General features: G+C 38.5%; 1 protein-coding gene across 1 annotated transcript in view; it reads left to right on the top strand.

The window, feature by feature from the left end:
• TBC1D22A (TBC1 domain family member 22A) overlaps window positions 1-14,478 on the top strand; it is a 548,927-nt gene that overhangs the window by 289,229 nt on the left and 245,220 nt on the right. The window contains exon 10 of the mRNA XM_083182915.1: window positions 8,026-8,101. Coding sequence (XP_083039041.1) covers window positions 8,026-8,101 — 76 coding nt within the window. The remainder of the gene's footprint in view (window positions 1-8,025; window positions 8,102-14,478) is intronic.

The following is a 14,478-nucleotide window of genomic DNA, read 5'->3' as shown; positions in this document are numbered from 1 at the left end:
AGATATAGCCCTACCAACAGAAACTGTTACTGTTTATAAACTCTGAGGCAGAAACATACTAGCCAGCGCTGATCTATGCTCTGTATTTACAGAAACGGGTAAAGTGAGAACCCAGCATACAAGTGTGGACACAAAGGTCGACACCCAGTTTGTCACTCTCAAACAATACTTATTATGTGGATCACCAGGCTGACTATTTAAGTAACACCCAGACTTGTATATATATAACCGATAAATGTGATATCGGACATCAGCATGAGCAGGGTCCAAACATGCTAAAAGATAACCTAGGGTGGTAACTAAATACAACTGCATAGGGTATTGCTATACAGCTTAAACCTATCCAGGAGCACTATATGTCCTCTAGGTACATCTATATCCTTAATAAAGTGCGGCCGCACTTAGGAAATATCGTACAACTGTACCTGGAATCTATAGTGAAAACACACTGTTGTAGCATAACTCAGTGTGATGAACTGTGATAGGTGATAAGACATTGAATTTGACCTGGGGAATATCGCCTAGTCAAACTGGCCATGATTTATAAGAACACATGTGCCAATAAAATTTCTATATAGAATTGACACAGGTCAACACGACGCAATTGCGACAAATGAGAAAAATGACACAATGGTTATACTTTATTTGATTTAATAAATAAGTTACATTAAGTCCATCACATGTAAGGATACCTCACACAGTTGATACGCACCCCATACTGGAACCCGAATTGAACACCGGTATATAGGATATTAATCCAACTGACGTAAAATAAAGCCGGTGTCGACGGAAAGTACCTGTTGACAGTGTATTGTAATTTTCACACTTAGCTGAGAGAGTGAGCCACCGTTTTTTAAACACACCATATTTATGTTGTCTTTGTCCTGTGTGTTTTTATATTTCGCTAGTTTTATACCACAAAATAAAAGTTAAATTTTATGCGTGAAAATCATTAAAGGTGCACCACACCGAGACACATCTTTTTTCTCCTGTCTTGTATCTACTCCATACTGTGTCCAGTGGTAGCACACCTCCCAAAAGTCTATCTCTAGGAAATACCTAGTATACTGAAATTCCTGGGGGGTCCATTACATCTTCCTCAAGCATTAATGAGGGTCCTGTGCGATTGACCAGCCTTTTCCTCATGTTAGATATCCGGTAGAGGGAGAACAAACAAACATATACTTACACAGTAAACATCTTGGTCACTTTTAATGAGGTCATCAAGTTAATCTACATTATGTACTACATTTCAAAATTGATTTTTTTTAATGTTTTTTTTGTTTAACTAACCATTGCTTTATGATTTTTTTTTTCCTCTCAGCAAATGAGGGGTTAGGTTCTATACAGCGACATCTTTATAATGGTCTCTCCTGCTATACTTTTTCTTTTTTTTTTTTTAATGAAGTGCACTAGTCAAAGTTTACAACTCTTTTTGATTCTTGACCATATAATATACCAGTCCCCTTTGTAATGGCATAATAAAGGAAGTCCAATTCATGAGTTCTTTTTGTGGTTTCACAGCCTTTATAATTATTAGAGCTTAACATTGATCTGTTTCTTTGTTCCCAGCGGCATCCAAAGCATTGGTGAGAAGCTTGTAAATGTTCAATACTATCTGTTCGTTTGTGTGATTGCTTTTATTTGATGTAAAAAGCAGAATTATTGAAAACTATTAAAACAAAGACGTGTACTGATGATACAGTGTGCTACTGGGAATATTGTTACATAATGTTCTTCATATAATTTAACGTAATTTCACAAAATGATTGTTGGAAATATAAAATTGATTTGAGTTAACCTTTTAACTTCCAGTATATATTGCTGTACAAAGTATATTTATCTTCTTTATTTTTTTCCCTAACTATCGCCTACCCTCTTCCTTTTAATGACATGTTTATTTTAAGTATGTGAACAAAACACAGTAGAAAAAGCAGATAAAGTATATGATTTTCAGTTTCGACATAGAGGTTTTTTTTTTGGAGCATATACAGTACTTGATCCTCATTCTTTGTAGTTTTTATGCATATTGATATACACTTTTTTTTCTCTGCAACATGTCTAAGTGCTGGTATTATGTAATAAAAGTGTATTGTTGTAACTGTTGCACCATGGCTTTTAGAGAGTTTTATCACCTTCCTCCAGGATTTCACAAAATAGAAACAGTGTGATGTAACTTATGGAAACCTATAGTAATTAGTTAAGAGGAAGTTGTAAAATACAGTAAAATCTGATACTGGTATAAAATGTCTTAACAAAATATGATACTGTACCAAACCCACAGTTGCCTCTAGTTGAGAATTGTTGACTTGATTTCCATGACCACTTATTCTTAGCCACGGTTCTAAACTAGAAATTAGCTTGTTGAACAGTAACTATTGTCAGATGTGCTCTAACCATCTCTCTAAAGCTGGGTATATGATGTAATGAAGGATAGAACTTTCCCTTATTCCTATCTTAATTATCTTACACTGGGTTGCATGCCCTATGGCATGCAGTTGCGGGAGTGTACAGATTGGGGCCATATACACTATACGTTCCATCCTACTGTATATGTTGTTCTGAATCAACCATAAATGACAGGCTAATATCGCTACAGTGTGTACCTCTCTTTACTCTTATATGTCTCTATTGGGTCTATGGGGGTTATTTTGGTTCACTCCTTCTGGCAAATTCCTTCTTAGATGGACAAAACCATGTGCACTGCAGGGGGGCAGATGCAAAATTTGCAGACCAAATTAGATTTGGGTTAATTATTTTGTTTCTGTGGGGGGAAAATACTGACCGCTTTATATTTACACTGCAATATAGATCTCACTTTGAAGTAAAACCCACACAAACTTTCTCTGAACAAGTTAACCCTGCCTCACCTGCAGTGCACATGGTTTTGCCCATCTAAGAAGGAATTTGCCAGAAGGAGCGAACCAAAATAACCCCCTATGTCATTAGAATTGGAGAGGGAAAGTGGTCAGACATAAAGTACCAAACAACACCTAATTGTCGTGTTTAAAATGCAGCCTTTACCATAACGCTTAGAAGCTGATTGGCTGGTCCACTTTATCTGTCTCCAAAGCTTAGTACATAGACCCTGGGTTTGAAAAATGACCTACAGTAGTTGCTTAGTATCTTATCTCTGCCCGCTTTATCTCTCTCCAATGACTAGTACATAAACCCATGTTACATGGGTAACGTTTAACGTCCTTAGACCTGCATTTGCGCAAAAGTTAAATGTCTGGGACTTTTTTGGTGTCATTTTAGTTAGTGTTTTAAGGGGGAGTTCAGTTGGTTCCGATTTTTCACCTAGGTTAAAATTCTGCCCTTTTTGATGCTTTTAGATTGAATTTTGATTCGACCCAGTCAGATAAAGTGCTGATTTTTTTCGCTTAGGTTAAATATTCGGCAAATTTGCAGGTTTTTTCACCTGGGTTTTTATCAATTTTCATCCATATGTTTTTGCCCCAAAAAGAGGTTGAAAAATGACTAGAAAATTAGCATCAAAATAGACCAGGTTTTTTTATACTATGCTAAAGGAATTGTGTAAGGTTGTCACAAATACATTTGCAACTCTTGTTTTACTTGGCTGTGATAATAGAGTAGTTAGGGGTCTATTTACTAAGTTTTGTCTGGAGATAAAGTACATCAGCTCATAACTGTCATTTTTCAAACACAGTGGGGTTAATTTACGAAGATGGGAGTTATATTGAATATGGGAGGTTGCTATGGGCAACCAATCTGATTCTATCTATGATCTTCTAGAATTTGCAAAATAAATGAGAAGTAGATTCTGATTGTTTGCTATGGGCAACATCCCATGTTCAATAGAACTCCCATTTTCGTAAATAATTGCCAGACTGTAATCAGCAGTCAAGAGCTGATTGGCTGGTACTGTACATTATCTCCATCCACTATATATTTTTCCCTGGTTTAGTAAATATACCTTTTAAGTCCTATACACACGGGGCAATTACGCTTAAAGATGTGTGTTAAGCGATGTACAGTAAGGCAGGCGTTTTCATTGGAGGCTAGGTCGCCCATACACACAATGTGTCTATTGTCGATTTGTGCTCAGTGTTCTTTATGCACATGCAAGCAATCTAACTAGATTTTGACTGCATGTGCTTAAGATCTTGGCAGGAGATGAGGACTGTGCATCACCATTGGCATCTAGACAGACTGTTTAAAAATAGTGAAAAACAGTCCAGTGCGTATGCCCCTTTTGAACTGGAGGCATAGTATCTGTGTGTATTAACAGTTAAAATTGTACAGAATAAAATCATATAATCATATTGGCGATATAAAGCAGATAATATCACATTTTTCTATGACACCACTTTAGAACATGTGCAGGCTTCCATGGCCTTTATTCAAGGTTTATTTGACGGTTTTGCAAAAATACTGTGGTGTAATTTAATTTTTTGTTTCTTTAATATATAGAGTGATAGATGAATATACAGTTCATGGAAAAACTTGGTGCTCTGGTTTATATGTATAGAAGAAACATATTTTTAAATAATTAGTGAGAATCACACCTAGCCAAAAGAGCAAAACAAAATTTGCTATTTGGATTTCTTATACCAGCACGCAGAAAAATAATATTACACCATTACCGACTTTGCATACTAGAGTAAACAAATGCTAAAATTTACTATCAGCATACACAATAACAGGTGGCATTATAAAACCTTAGGTATGTGGCTGACTCATTTTATTTATGTATTGTTTTTGTAGGAGCTGTAAGTTTTTATGTATCTTCTATGTTTTTACACTAGGAATAGCACTGATGAGCTTCATTTTTGACATACTGTACTGTACAAATCCAAGAGAGGGTATAAAACTCAAAAAATTGTATTGCTAAAATATACATTCTTACAGAATAAAGTCTGGTACTACTTATTAAACCCCCAATCGAGAACATGAGACACAGAGTTGCATAGTTGTTAATAGATCAAACAAAGTAATGAAATACAGTATACGGGAAAATAGCATCAACTATACATTAGAAGAAAGGTGATGCTGTGCAGTTGTCTGTGTATTACCCAGTGAACATTTCTTCCCTGGAAGAGACACAGATCCTTTTCTTTTATCTTACATCAGTTTCATTTGCATTTTAACCAAATCACCTTTCAAAATAAATGATTTCAGGACCAGAGGACTTCATTAGGACATTTTTCCCCCCAACACACTATGGGGACGATAATCAGCCCTGATGGTCGGGGTTTGCACATTTGTATTTCTGTACATGTGCCAACCCCAAAAGTGAATGGCCGCGGCAAGTTACATACTCACTGGGCCATTTGCAGCGGGGAGCGAGGGATGGGGGTGGCATTGGGCCATGGGAACACCCATTGAATTATTTCACGTGCAGTGGAAGCAAGCAAGGGGATGTGATCTCGTTACACATCTCCTCGCATGTTTCCAAGGGGATTCGGCAATGGTAATAAATTACCTCGGGCGGGGGCCCGGGTATTTCCCAGCCAACCCCTTGTGCAGATTTTCATAGGGGAACTGAAGTTCTCTTCTTTAATGTTTTAGAAGTAGTGCCTTTGCTCGGGAATGCAGTGTCTGAATAAGATTTTGGAGGGGGAGTTGGCGCTCACATGTTACCGAAATTATAAATGTAGCTAGCTGTGGTCTTTTCCCATTCAACTGTATAAAGTGGTTAGTAAGACTACTATCTTTAAAAGTCAACAACTTTTTAAATATACTTGTCCATAACACAATTGCCTTTCTTTATGTTTATTTTTTTCTCCATATTTAGTGGAAGTCATGAATTTTTTTTCATAACTAATAGTTTCACTACCTGGATAAAAAGGTAGTTTTACCCTTGGAGTGCCAACATCTTTGTGAGAGATGTTCAGAAATCTTTTTTTTACAAAACATTTGTATTTTAATTTATTTAATAAATGTGATCGGAGCTAAAACTGCCACACAGTCCTTCACATTTATTATATAAAATCAAATAAGTGATGTTTAAAAAAAGTAAGATTATATTTCCTATATAAGGTTAACATTACGGGTCATTATGATGAATAAAAATGTTTGCTTAGCAATTTTCACACCTTTTTTGACATTTCACTTGGCACTCAAAGGGTTAATAATTTTAGCCCCACCTTTTCCTCACCCATACTTGGCATTTTGTGGTGCAGAGGTGCTCGTAGTTGACAGGCTTGGCCCAGTCCCATGAAGTGGTCAGCAATGACTTCTCTCCAGAAGTCTAGAGAGAAGATCTAAAAACCAGGCAAATATTCGATAATCTCCACCGTTGTTTATGGTTTATTTTTATTTATTTTTACTGCTGAAGAGACTGTTCATATTTATGGACAATCTATAGGTTAAACTTCAAGAAAATGACAGTAGTACTCAATTTTGTATATGTACCATGTCTTAGAAGGCAGATGTGTTGGACAGTAAAATTAAGTAAAATATTTTTGAGCAATAACTTCTCTGTGAAAGGGGTTACAAAGAATCAGTTTCTAGTCCCCGTGTCTTGCACATTCCACACCAGAAGTCCCTTCTTCATTGGGACTATATCAGAAGAGCTGTCCCAGCAGGTGAATATTCGTGAATACTGGCATTAAAATATGCATTGAAAAAGGGGTAGGATTTTTTGGCAAATCGTGAAACATGATAAATCCCATCCTATTGGTTTACCCAGGATATATAAAATTACAAACAACACACACCTCTGTATCTATCTGTCTGTATATAACAGACACAGACCTCTGTATCTGTCTGTCTGTATATACCAGACACACAGGAATATGATAAGCATATTCCTGTGTAGCTTCCAATGACACTAGGTCATAAGTATTTATTGATAATGTGGCAGAAACCGCAAGGTGTATTATGCTATGTATAGAGATATTGTATAGGGGAAAACCACCAGGTGTATTATGCTATGTATAGAGATATTGTATAGGGGGAAACCGCCAGGTGTATTATGCTATGTATAGAGATATTGTATAGGGGAAAATTTACTATGATGGGAGTTCAATATCTCATAGGATGTTGCTATCAGAATCTACTTACGTATTTAACATATTTTGGAAGATAATAGATCGTATCCGATTGGTTGCCCATAGCAACAACCCATGTAAAATAGGGTTGTTGCTATGGGCAAATAGAAATTTTCCCCATACAGTACTATCTGCTTAGATTCAGTCGACTTCTCACAGTACAGATGAATAATCACCCAAAATAAACTGCAAAAGCAATTTAGGAAGCCAAAGTAGTTTAATATTTTGCAAAAGGCAAGTCAATTACCTTATATTAACTTGTTGAAGACCATGATAAAGGCAGACAGTGCCCAATAGGTGTGCTGTCCCTCCATGTTTTACTTCAAATCCAGCCCTCCACATGGAGATGGATTTGCCAAGCTTCATAATGGCCTTGGCCCAATTGGTGGTAGTTTGTGATTACTACCGGTATATACTGGATTTTACTCCCCAACTTATCATGTCATATGATATAGAGCCTTCCCTTCCTTGCAATCCTAAATTGGTCTCCTGTATTATAATATAACCTCTCATTAGCTTAGGCTGCAATGTACACAATGAAAGAAGGCGTTCTTTGAGTGTTTTTGTTAACTTTTAAGTTAATAGAAATGCCCACACGATAATAATAGTTTACTGTTTTGTTTTTTTTGTTTTTTTTTTACAATACTAGAATCATCTTGTTGTTTGTATTTTTTTATTTTTTTTCAGTTATGATTCCCATTGCTATTGATACCTTTATATTGTTTCATTTTATAAAACATTTTGGGGTAAATTTACTAAAATGGTAGTTCTATTTCAGATGAGATGTTGCAGTGAGCAACCTATCAGAATCTTATTTATTTAGCACCTACTAGCATATACTACAATCTGGTTGGTTGCCCATAGCTACATGCCATCAGAAATAGAACTCCCATCTTAGTATATAAAGCCCTTTGGGACATGTGTCTTACAAAGTTCTCAGTCACTTATTTTATTCATGCAGCATTTAATCTACTAATATATGCTGTACTTTATTTTTATTATCTCATAGGATAACTATACATTTGCACAACCAGGGATTCAGAAGAAGGTGAAAATGTTGGAGGAGCTGGTTAGCCGTATTGATGGTGAGTTGTTTACATTGACTGGGGCTGGGCTAGTGTATAGCTACATGACTGCAAATAGTGATTACACTCCTGTGAGATTCGGTGCAATTATGGTGCCTTCAATTTCTCATATGGGATGTCATCCTTAATCAATGTGGGGACGAATGCTGCTTGAAAGATTTCTATTATGCATCATTTGAAGGAAAACTACTAGAGCTTGAGCCTCTTCCATGGATTTTTTATTTTATTTATTAAGCCTACATAATACAAATCGAAAGGAAATTGCATTGCAGCACGGTAATGACCAGATACAAAGATGAGGCATACATTTCACATTGAGGTCAATGAGTTCAGTCTCCTCTTTGTACACTTACAATCTACACCAGCATAGTTTATGCCACATCCTAAGTACAAATATTTTCCAGTTCACAAATGCCATGTAATAATTCATTGTACTCAGGCCTGCTTCTTAAAAGAATCCTCTTTTTGAAATGCTGACTGTCATCACGCCACTGTAAAATTTAATTAAAATAAATTCTGCAGATAATGCTTGCCCATTCTTAACATATTCTCTTGATAGTTTGTTAAATTAATGAACAGGGCATTAACAAAGTGATGCCAAGCAGAACTAAGCTTTTTGTGACACTATTTTGTCAATGATGGAATTGAAAACAAAAATGAATGTTTCCCCCCCCTCTTCCTTCCAGAAATAGCTTAATAGAATCTTGTTAAAAAGATTAATTCCATCTGTTTTTTGTTCAATCTAAAACATCAAATTGCAAAAAAAAGCAGACAAGCTTGCATGTTTTCAGGCTCTTCTAAATAGAATGAGTCTGTGTACCTGATATTTTCACTACCATTTAAAAGTTTGGGGTTACTTAGAAATGTCCTTATTTTTTAAAGAAAAGCACTGTTTTTTTTCAATGATGATCACATTAAATGAATCAGAAATACGCTCTATACAGTGTTAATGTGGTAATTGACTATACTCGCGTTAAACATCTGTTTTTTTTTTATAGAATATCTACATAGGTGAATAGAGGTCAATTTCCAGATACCCCACTCCAATGTTCTAATGGTATATTGTGTTTGCTAATCACGTTAGACTAATGGATGATAAGAAATCCCTTGTTCAATTATGTTTGCACTGCTGAAAACGGGTTTGCTTCTCAGAGAAGCTATAAATCTGGCCTTCCTTTGAGCTAGTTGATTATCTGGAGCATCACATTTGGGGGTTTGATTATACAGATGGAGCACCAGCACAGGCTTCAGAGAGATGGGCAGGGTTAGTGGGGGCTGCGGGCAGGGACAGGGGAGCAGCGCGAGCCAACAGAGGACTCAGACGAATGGAACAATCATGCGCCCCTTTCTGTTGGCTGGCAGAAGCTGGCGAATGGCAATTCTAATACCAGGAGCAGCTCCAAAGATAGCTGCTCCATCTGCACTCTCAAAATGGCCAGAAGAAGAGAACTTTCATGTGTAACTTGACAGTCTATTATTGTTCTTCGAAATGAAAGCTATTCCATGCGAGAAATTTCCAAGAAACTGAACATTTCCTACAACATTGTCAACTACTACTACTTCAGAGAACAGCACAAACAGGCTCTAACCAGAGTAGAAAGAGAAAAAGAGAAGTGGGAGGCCCCAGTGCAAAACTAAGCTGAAAGACAAGTATATTAGAGTAGTTTGCGATATAGACCCCTCACAGACATTGGCCAGAGGAAGATTGGAAAAAAGTGTTATGGACAGACAAATAAAAGTTTGAGGGGGTTTGGATCACACAGAAGACATTTGTGAGATGCAGAACAAGTGAAAAGATCCTTGAAGAGTGCCTGACGCCATCTGTCAAGCATGGTGGATGTAATGTGATGACTGGGGCTGCTTTGGTGCTGGTAAAGTGGGAGATTTGTACAAGGTAAAAGTGATTTTGCATAAGGAAGGCTATCACTCCATTTTGCAATCCCATGTCATGCCATACCCTGTGGACAGAGCTTGATTGGAGTCCGTTTTCTCCACCAACAGGACAATAAACAAAACAACCCTCCAAATTATGCAAGAACTATTTAGAGAAGAAGCAGGCAGCTGGCATTCTGTCTGTAATGGAGTGGCCAGCACAGTCACCAGATCAGAACCCCATTGAGCCTTTGTGGGAGCAGCTTGACCATATGGTACGCAAGAACTGCCCATCAAGCCAATCCAACTTGTGGCAGTTGCTTCACGAAGCTTGGGGTGAAATTTCTTCAGATTACCTCAACAAATTAACAGCTAGAAGGCCAACGGTCTGCAATGCTGCTAGTTTAAAGGACAAAATTAATTTTTCAAATTAAAAATCATTATTGCTAACCTTGCTATTGTCTTGTCTATATGTTCTATACATTTTTCAACTAATTTGATAAGTGAAAGTCAGTTTTCATGTAAAACATGAAATTGTCTGGGTGATCTCAAACTTTTGAATAGCAATATATATGTTTGAGAACTTTGCTTTTGTTTTCCCCATTTTTTTCAAATCTTTGTTCTAATTTTTACAATTATGGAATAATTACGATAATTATTAATCCCCTCGCAACCATGGCAGCGGATGTTACACATCCCCTTGCATGTGACTGCTGCTGGAGAAATCATTCTGATGGTCTCCCGGGCTCACGAATAAAAGTCAGTGGAAACACCTCATCCAACCCACATAACCATGGGAATGCCCAGCGTTTTTCTTGGGGACACCCATGAAATGCTGGCCGTTTCCATGGGCGACACCCGACTTTGCTGCCACATCTCCCTGGCTCACTCGCCTCTGTGAAAGTCGCTGCATCTGTTCGCGTAGGGACCCTTCACATGTGCATAAGCTTTAAATGCAGAATCAAAACCTCGGTCCCCATTGCGACCGATGTTTTGACACCTATAGTGTTAAGTACATCTGTGAGTCCTCTCTAACTATTTCTGCTTTCCTGGTTAGGATTATTCTGGTATCTGCCAAGCCTATAGTATATTTGTTAATTTGACTGGCAAATGACCAATCTTGATTCATATATTCAGACTTGACATTTATTCAGAGTGCAATGATGGTGTCCTTTACACCAGTTCCACCAATCAGCCATGGAAGCTTCTGACAAAAATGACTTGAGGTGATATTACACCATGAGATAGATTTGATCTTGGTAATTATTTTTAAACTAGTTATAACTCATTCAAAATGACATCTTCTGCTATGTACTTTCAGTTGTGACACTTTCGGCTGTGACAGTTTTCAGTCCACCATCTCCACACCCCCAGTGCCTATCTGATCCTACCTCCCAGTTTTTGTCTTCACAACTCCCCCTCTCCATATCCATCAAATTTGAAACAGATCAGCGTCCCTGCAAAAATTGCTTCCACTCTGTTATGACATCGTATTGTACACAAAGGAGTACTTTGGTCCATTGAGTGGCCTCTAGAGATCACTGGCGGTACTTCACCTCATAGAGGTGGGGTGTAGTTATTTTTATAAATAATCTCCCAGTGTTGTATGTCCATGATCTGTTGTGCCATGTGTTTGCCTTCAATTCCAAATTTTCTACAATAGTTATATTTTTCACTGCCTATGCACATGCTGAAAAACCTAAATAAGACTTCTGTCTGGTAACCCCCACCAATTATATTGTTGCCTTTGCATGCGACTCACCTGTGCAGCTGCATCTACTGTATTTCCAATTTAGTGAGCCAAATTCACATTTTGAGACAAGTAATGTCTTTAGCTTGCTGGCCTTGCACAATAAGGCATCTTTCTCTCTAATTATGTTATCATAAAAAAAGTTTTATTATGAAATCTCCTATATGGTTTACAATATACATGCCATAATATGTTGCTAACAGTGATTATATGTTGGATTAATCATTCGTGTTTTCCCCCGGGGCTGGATACTGGATAATTACAGTCCTGACTGTAGATCAGTGATTTTCAACCTTTTTACCTTGTGGCACACTAAATAAGATTTTAAAATTGACAAGGCACACCATCGCCACAGGGCAAAACACATTGGCCCCCATGGGGAAAAAAAACAAACCTATTGGCCCCATATAAAAAAAATAATCACACCGGTCCTCACAGGTAACAAAAATAAAATACATTGGCCCTTTACTTGAAAAGCAGAGACCAGTAAACAACAGTTGAACTAGTGGTGGCTGTAATCTGGTTTGTGCACCTCTAGATCTGGGGGCATACTTGGGAACATACTTGGGATCAGCTTACGGCACAGTGGTTGAAAAACACTGCTGTAGATTGTGGTAATACCTTTTTAATCCTCACATATTTCACATGCTTTGCTCTGCCCAGTTGCACCCAGCAACCTGCTGGATGCGACAAGACTGCACACTCAAGCGTGGGAGACACTAGACTTGCTGCAGTTTACTCCATTATTTTTATTTTACTGTTAATTTACCATCGTTTTTATAATGCAGTCACATACCTCTGCCGGTTGGTGTCAATTGCTCCCAAAAAATTGGCATGTCCTCGGGAATATGGTGTGTGGCCATGCTTCCGTTTCGCAGCTGTGGGGGCATGTTTAGGGCACTGTTAGCTGCTTGCCATGCCCCCTGTCTCTCAGCATGTGCACAGCATCTATTCATGTGTCAGGGGGACTCCGGGACAGACACAAAAAATTCTGACTGTTCCGTAAAAATCGTGACAGTTGGTTAGTAAGCTGTCACCCTTGTTTTATACTGCTATTTCCTACCTTTTTTTTTTTTTTTTGCCTTTCTTCCCACACTCACTGTTATACTTTTGTTAACTGTACACCCTGCAAGATGTAAACTGTTCAGTTTAACATTCAAGGTTGCCTTCATTACCCAAAAATGGCTGCTCCATCCCTGCACGAAAGTACAAGTCCTTTTTCTTTAATAGTAAACCTCTGTGTTATGTTTTATGTTTGTAAAGTGACTTTGAGTCATGCTGGAGAACAAATGCGATATAAATTAAATTATTAGTAGTAATTATTAATTGTATAGTGTTTGCGAAACAGAGCACATAAATAGTATGCCAGTGTTGCTTGAAGCCTGAAATGTTGCCACTGATATTCAGGGGGGTATTTAATTCCCCCCCCCCCCCATCCCCGCTATTTGCAAAAAGGGAAATAGCAGTGGATGCCTATTCAATGCTGTCTTTCTGACAGCATTGAACAGGCATCTCTGCAGAATGGACCTGACTTTTGAAGCGGTCCGGCCCGTTCTAATAAGAACAGCCATGGATTGTTGAGCTCCCCGACATATCTTTACGATCCATGGCCGTATCTCGCGGAAATGCCCCCTTTTCAACGTTTGGCAGTCGGGACATTGAATCCCACCTGCCGAGATGCAGTCGAGCGGTCCGAGAACGGGACGTGACTTGGGATTGAATAGCACCCTAACACTCTATATGGTATGGATGGCTTCAACAGGGCTGAAACTAGTCTGTATGTGTACGGTAGCTTCTTCTGCTGCATACCTCTTTCTCACTGTATATGTTATACATGTATCAGCTGACCACATTTATCCTATTTCTGTGTTAGTTGACCTACAGATGGAGCTGGACTTATTGTTGCTGGCGAACCGCCAGCAGCATGTTGCTGGTGATCCGCCAGCAACACGGCGCTCCATCTGACTCAGACGAGCGTGCGTCCCCCATGCACGCGCATCTCAGTATCCGGGCGGCGAGGCGGACGCAATACTGTCCGCCTCCCGCTCGAGGGGGCTGGGGGGGACTCGAGGACACTGCGGGGGGGGGGTGCGGTCGCCCGGTGACTGAGGGTAGCACCGTCGGAAGGGGACGCGCACGCACCTCGTGCGCGCGCGTCCCCTTCCGGCATACAGATGGCGCGGGGCAGGGGATGGCAGCTGGCATCGCCATCCCCTGCAAAAATGAATCCCGCTACATCTGTACCATGGAATTATTTACTAAGCACCTTCTATTCAATGATAGATAGTATCTGATGAGTTGCCCATAGCAACATCCCATATGAAATAGAACTCCCATCTTAGTAAATTTCCCCATATGTATGTTAGAGTATAAATCTTAGTTACATTTTGTGTGCATGTTTAAATGTTTTAGAATCTTCCATTTACATAATCCAGCTCACATCTATGTTAATGTAAATGTATATATGTATTGCAAGAATAACAAACAAAAGGCACCAATTCCTGTCTTATAGACATCTCGTTATTTTTTTTTATAAAAAGCTTATTTAATTGACTGGAAACACTACTAAAATGAAGTCTCAGATTTTGCTAGGGTATGTGCTAGGTTTCATAGTCTTCTAAATGGTTTGCTGGTTGAGTTGCCTTTTAAGATATTGTTACTGAGAAAAAGAACTTATTTGACAAGGGAGTTAAGGTTTTATAACTTCTTTAGATAGGATAGGAGCTTCATTTGTGCCTTGTGCACTGTGGTATCT

This window comes from Crinia signifera, chromosome 4 (assembly GCF_055691185.1).
Source record: "Crinia signifera chromosome 4, ASM5569118v1, whole genome shotgun sequence".
Classification (NCBI taxonomy): domain Eukaryota; kingdom Metazoa; phylum Chordata; class Amphibia; order Anura; family Myobatrachidae; genus Crinia; species Crinia signifera.
The sequence above is the reverse complement of the archived record's forward strand: the minus strand, read 5'-3'. Positions and strand labels throughout refer to the sequence as shown.